At 34.6% G+C, this 6,550-nt stretch overlaps 1 protein-coding gene across 1 annotated transcript; it reads left to right on the top strand.

Moving 5' to 3' along the window:
* Nucleotides 1-4,398: 4,398 nt before the first annotated feature.
* LOC149532683 (F-box/kelch-repeat protein At1g67480-like) lies at nucleotides 4,399-6,158 on the top strand. The gene is made up of 2 exons (XM_089804908.1): nucleotides 4,399-4,833; nucleotides 5,508-6,158. The coding sequence occupies exons 1-2, from the start codon at nucleotides 4,403-4,405 to the stop codon at nucleotides 6,133-6,135; spliced, it is 1,059 nt and encodes a 352-aa protein (XP_089661034.1). The 5' UTR covers nucleotides 4,399-4,402; the 3' UTR covers nucleotides 6,136-6,158.
* Nucleotides 6,159-6,550: the final 392 nt, after the last annotated feature.

Here is a 6,550-nt window from a genome sequence, read left to right as displayed (position 1 = left end):
GTCGCAGGTTTGCAACCCATATATATAAATTTATGGTTTCAAAGAGCACGTATGTGCTTTGTGAAATTTTAAAAAACTTTTATGTGTCATGTTTTTGGCACAACTTGGTGCACTTACCCCAAATTTATATTATTTATGCTTTTGATTAAGTAAAATAGGTTTTACAAGGATCCTAAAACCCAAATGTTTTACATAATAATAGAAATATAAATAAAAAGTAAAGTCCAGCTAGTATGCATCTACTTATAAAAATCCAAAGCCAAAAGATAGGCCTACAACCAGGAAATAAAAACCAATAACTCTAGATAAGGGCAAAACAAAAAGTGAAAACTAAAACTATTAGTTCTCCCTATCTAGAACCTGTAGAGTCTCTACAGCTTCATTGGCCTTCCAGTTGTCGACACCCGCTTGATCCTAGTTTTGATCATTCGCCGGTCCCCTGGTCTCTTTCTTTTCTTCCTTGGTTTTCCCACAATCCATACTAGCTTTATCTTATTTTTCCCCACCAAATCTAGCTTCCTTCAAAGAATCACCCAACCTATTGATGTTCTCATTCAGGGTGTTTAAAGTTGCAATCACCTGGTTAGCTAGATTTTGATTAGAAGTCTCCACGCTTAGAACTCTTTTTTTAACCACTAAGATACGGTCCTCTTGGTCAACATGGTGTCCCTGGTTGTTGCTTCTCATGTGGTCATCCTTCTGGCTTGCTTTCTCCTTGATTTCTTCTATCTCATGAAATAGCCATTTGATAGAGCAAAAATTATCTATCATGCTATTTTTAGCATTGTTGAGTAGGTTGAGCCCATATTCTCTCACATTGTTAGAGATTGCAACAAGAGCCAAGTCAAGAACTTCATCAAAATGGATTGTACCATCTTTTTCCTCCATCACCCGGGGGTTCATCGTCTCTCTAACTATCCCCATCTTCATCGTTTTAGAGTTAAAATTTATCCACATCCCCTCTTGTCTTTCAAAACCTCCTCCCCACTATCTTCCACCAGAGAAATTATCTTACCCTGCAGCAGAGAAATGATAGGGACTAGGCTTGAGATCAAAGGAGTCTGGGATTTTGTTTCCTCTAGTAGTGAAGCCTCCTTAGCCTTCCTTTTCTTGGGGTACCCTGGTGTAACTGTCGTTTCCTCCTCTACCTTCTCACTGTCCTTCCCCCTTCATGTCTTCCTCTAATTCTATATCCTCTTCTTCAACGCTATGCTCCTCCTCTTTTTCCTAAATCTTGGGGGGGTTATGGGTTAAACACCTAGGGATTTTTCTACTAGGAGCAATGCTAGTAGAGGGGGAGACTTTCTCCCCTTCCTTAGATTTCTTACTTTTAGAGGGGGAAGTTTCCTCATCTTCTGAATTTATGCTCTGAACTTCCTTAGAATCCGAGCTCTTAGTTTCCTCATAAGCATTTATATTATTCATGTTATATCAATGATTAAAACATAAATATGTTCTTATATCCTAACAAAGTTCATTTCATATAAGAATGAATTGCTGCATAGCCATTTTTGTTTAAGGTGAATTCATGAAATACATTATGTGTCATAAATAAGACATGCTTGTGCTACCAACCCTTGAGTGCAAGACCAAGTCATACAAGCTCGAGGATAATCATCACCATGAGGATCCTTGGACAAGTTCAACAACTGCCAAAAGTAGTGGAAGACCAACCATCATTAATTAGTAAAGCCTAGCTATTAACATTATCATATTTCCACAATCCATTTGTAAAACATGTTCTTTTCTTGACTTGATTGTGTGTATTTTTTTTGTAGCAACATTTTAGATGACACTATGTGATCCATCATTGGGATGAGAGGGTGTAGGATAAGAAAATCCAATTGAGAAGAATTGTATTTTCTATTGTTCATTTAATAAAGAAGACTTATTCTTTTGGTTGAAGAAATATCTCAAAGTGTTTTTAATTGAACTAACTATTGTAACTTATTTGGCTGAGATAGCCAATAGTTTAGGATCTAGTTAAAAGTTAATGTTATAAATAAGTTGCTAAAGAATTCTCTTGGCAACGGTTGTAACAAGATAGAAGTCAATGTATTGTAGTTCTCCAAGCAAAAAAGTTATATGATTTTTAGTTCAACATGTATTTGATTTTCAGCTATGAATAAAAAAAAGATGTTTGCATTTTAGTACCTTGTGCATAGTTGTTCTAATTGTCTCACCCAATGGGGCCTACATGGTGAGTGAATATTTTCATTCTTAGTCTTTGTAATAAAAAGGGTATGTTTGCATTTTCGTAGCTTGCATATTTATTTTGATTCTCTCACCCAAGCAGGCCTACATGGTGAGTGAATATTTCCTTTCCTTGTCTTTGTAAAAGCTATTAAGTTCTATGTTGTTGTTGCAACCACTAGGTAACATGACCTATGATATTCCTACACTAAAAATGTAGGCATAGTAGATATATGTCTAAACCACTTAATATCATTTGGATTATAATTTAGAATATTTTAAGCTTTGATAAGATAGGTTTACTTTCGAAGATTTACTTCTAAAGATTCATCTCCTTACTTTAAATAAAATAGTTACGACATCCATGGTAACTTAGTGTATATACTTTGTTTCATCATTTCATTTCTATGACCATGGGTTGACAACTAAATGAATTTATAAGTCCAATTAATAAGTTCTTGATGGATGTCTAATCTATAAGTTTGGGATAAATCATCCTAGTTATTAGTCTAATTAAGTAGGCAAGAAACAATGTTGGACCAAATCCATTGAACCTACTAATTCTGAGTTGCTATGTTCACTAGACAAGGTTAGGTATTCAACCTTTCACATTGAGCACTATGGGAGCTAACCACTTCATGATTTGGTGGAAAAATATCTTGGATGCCCTTCCCATCTTGAATTACAAATGAAGAGTAGTTCAATGGAATCAATAGACTAGAATGAACACAATATTTGACAAGTTGGTTGAAATTATTAGTGAACATGAGGGAGGGAGGTAGGAAGGGAGAGAGATTATCTCAATGTGTAAAGATGGAGAGATATAAATAAATATAAGAGATAGGGAGAGAGGAAGAGATAACAATTAATAGTTGGAAAGATGGTGGGGCATAAGGAGATAGAGATATAGAGTTATAGATAGAGGTGAATATAGAGACGAAGAAGGAAAATGATATTTAGAAGAGGTAAATAGAAAAGAAGAGCATGATGGGTAGAGATGGAAGGGACAAATATGTAGAGAAGGAGAGAGGTGAAGATAGATTTAGACAAAAATAGATATAAATATCCCACAATAAAAATATATATTTTTGTTTAAGCTTAAATGTATAGTTTCATATATATTTTTTAAATAACCTTAAAAATGAAAGGATGGGTCCCATGGAGTGGGGCTTGGCCAATGAGAGTTTTTAGGAATATTTAAAGATGAGTGGTCCCTTGTATTGTGGTTTGAAAATTTAAGCTTCTAAATTTTCTAAATATAATTTTAAAAATACTTTAAAACTTTGTTTAAATTTTCGTGAGCAAGAAAAAATGAGTTAAGGTGGTGTGACTATTTCTACTCCCACTTCTTTTTCAGCTGCTCAAATTAGGAAGGCTGAAAATTAGGGACCCCTATTTTAGAAAATTGCCACACAAAGAAATTCATGAACAATCCCTTAGTATAAGAAATAAGTTTTTAGAAAATGAACAATTTTATAAAACAACATTCCTTCTTTGTCTATAAAAATAAGAACATATATAACTCAAATTGCATATGAAAAATATAAAAAGTATTCTTAAAATACAAATAACAAATAACAAATATTATAGTAAAAACCCTCTTATCTTTATCTATTAAAGACCAGGAACAAACTTAGAAACAACATCTCAAACAAACAATAATAACAGAAAAAGGAAAAAATATCTTGTAATGAAAATCTTCTCTATTTTATTTTTTTAAAAGGATGAATATTTTTGTGTATAAATAATTATAAATGATAAACGTCATTTCTAAAATTTGCGAGAAGCAAGGTCTAGACCAAATGGAAAATAAAAGAAAATAAAAAATTAATGAAAGCTATCTATAAGTTCAAAACATGTACAACTGAATCTCAATTCTTAAAGGCAAATTGATAGCTCGCGTGTCTCAACGGCTACTGATCATCAATCTGATTCCTCATTTATAAAAGAAATGTCAGTTTATGGAAAGAGATAAGGCCTGCTGACAAAGAGACACTCTTTTTCAGTCAAATACAGCTTTAAATTTTAAAACAATGGAGTCCAATTATTATTCATTATTCATCATCATCATCCATTCTTTCTTTGTATAACTCTCCACGTCACCCCCATTTTCACCACTCACCCTTCAACGCGGTTTTCATTATCCATCTCCAAAACTTACAATACACTTCTTCATTCCAATGCGGACAAAGCAAAAAGAACTGCTTAAATGAAATCAACCACTGAAGTCACTCCCATTGAATTTGAAGGTGCCCTTATTCCGGGGCTGCCTCATGATGTTGCAAAGCATTGTCTTGCATTAGTTCCCCGTATGCGTTTTCAATCTTTGGGGTGCGTTTGTAAGTCATGGAGGAAGTTAATTCAGAGCAAAGAGTTCGATATGGTGAGGAAATATGGTGGTGCACAGGAAGAATGGCTTTATGTACAAGATTCATATAGTATGTGCATTCAGTGGCAGGTTCTTAACAATCTCAAGGGAAAATGGCAATGTCTTCCACCTATGCCCGGTCCTTCAAGAACATCATTTGGCTTTGTTGTCATCGACGCAAAACTTCTGATCATGGCAGGCCTTATGAAAGATGGTGGAAATACTTCTAAGGCTTCAGCGGATGTATATGAGTATGACTCTTTCTTAAACAGGTTAACTCTTAACTTCTATTGATTCAGTTCTTGTCCCATACAATATGAATGATCATTTGTTTCTTATCTTCATAAGATAAGGTTTGTGTAGGAGTTCTCAATCATTCGTTATCCAGAACAATCCATTCAAAAACATACATAATTGATTCATGTTGTGGGGTTTGAAATGTTGTCTATGTAAACTATTGTTCTTCAAATCAGCTTAGGGTTTTTTAACATTTTTCAAATCACATTCATTCATCATCACTGATCAGAAAGATTTCAGAGCAAAGTAGGATGTGAAATATCTGTACAAAAATGGCCACCTGATTTTAGAAACAATGTTTTATAAGCTTTAACAAGGGGCTGATTGGTGAAAGACAAAATAAGTATATGCACATAATCAGCAATAGGAAAATTGCAATGTTTCATAGCAAAATATCACATCTTGAAGGAAAAATTAAACTTAAAAATAAAGGTCAATTTTGACTATTTAATACTTTAAGCTTACGAACTAAGCTTTAGTTTGTGATGTTTAAGCTTCCAAGAATTCGATCAGATGAATGTTCACAATTGAGAAGCTCACAATTTACCATTGTATTGTAATCTCTTGCTTGAATAGAAATGAATATTATAATCAATATCTGTAACTTGTAAACTTGTGCATCCTGACTTGATTTTATGATTGTATTCAGATGGAGAAAGCTTGCAGAGATGAATGTGGCACACTATGAATTTGCTTATGCAGTGTTGGATGGTCTTGTTTATGCAATTGGGGGTCATGGAGGGAATGGTGAAAGCCTTTCAAGTGTTGAAGTGTTTGATTTGTGTAAGAACAAATGGAGCCTGATTGAGAGCCTGAGATGCCCTAGATGGGGTTGCTTTGCTTGTGGGATTGAAGAAAAAGTGTATGTAATGGGAGGCAGGTCAAGCTTCACAATTGGGCATTCAAGATCAATTGATGTTTATGATCCCAAAAGTTGCAGTTGGACAGACGTGAAAAATGGGTGTGTAATGGTTACTGCCCATGCTATTTTGGAGAAAAAATTGTTGTGCATGGAGTGGAAGAATGAGAAGGAACTTGCAATTTTTAATGTCTCAGAATATTCATGGAAGAGAGTTACTCTACCCTTCACAGGACGCTTGACCGTGGGATTTTGTTTTGGGAACTTTAATAAGAAGTTGTTTCTCTTTTCCTCCAAGGAGGAGCCCTATTATAAGACTGTAGTATACGATCCTAAAGCAGACCCTGGGTTGGAGTGGCAGACCACACATATCAGACCATTGGGTGCTTGCATATGCAGTGTCACAATTGTTGGTTGAATATTATTTGACATAAAATTGTATATGTTATGGCAGATCTTCACTAGACATTTTGTTATAGAATTATATATATCGAAATTGATTTAGATATTCGATTTTGAAAAATTGTCTTTTGTAAGAATAAAAAATACAACAGCAAGGCTTAACCGGCACACTTGAACCATTGACTAATAGGGGTTAGGAGTGGGCCCAGCCACTCTTAGCCGATAGCTTGGGGCCATTGTTATGCATTGGTCAAGAGTGGCTGGGCCCACTCCTAACCACTATTAGTCTGAGTGTGCCCTTAAGAAACAACACCTTGGATTTGTCCCTTTTCTTCAAGAAACCTATAAAATTAGAATTCAAAGGAGAACAACAAATTATGCAAAGGAAATCAAAACAAGCAGCATCTATAATCCATTAAGAGAGTGAGAAT

This window comes from Cupressus sempervirens, chromosome 10 (genome assembly GCF_028749045.1).
Source record: "Cupressus sempervirens isolate cs-2001-9-10 chromosome 10, ASM2874904v1, whole genome shotgun sequence".
Classification (NCBI taxonomy): Eukaryota; Viridiplantae; Streptophyta; class Pinopsida; order Cupressales; family Cupressaceae; genus Cupressus; species Cupressus sempervirens.
The sequence above is the reverse complement of the archived record's forward strand: the minus strand, read 5'-3'. Positions and strand labels throughout refer to the sequence as shown.

Excerpts from the sequence above, each read along its gene's own strand:
- LOC149532683 (XM_089804908.1), top strand. The coding sequence starts at position 4,403 with ATGAAATCAACCACTGAAGTCACTCCCATTGAATTTGAAGGTGCCCTT. Across the intron at positions 4,834-5,507 it reads TATGACTCTTTCTTAAACAG|ATGGAGAAAGCTTGCAGAGA; the intron begins GTTAACTCTTAA and ends GATTGTATTCAG.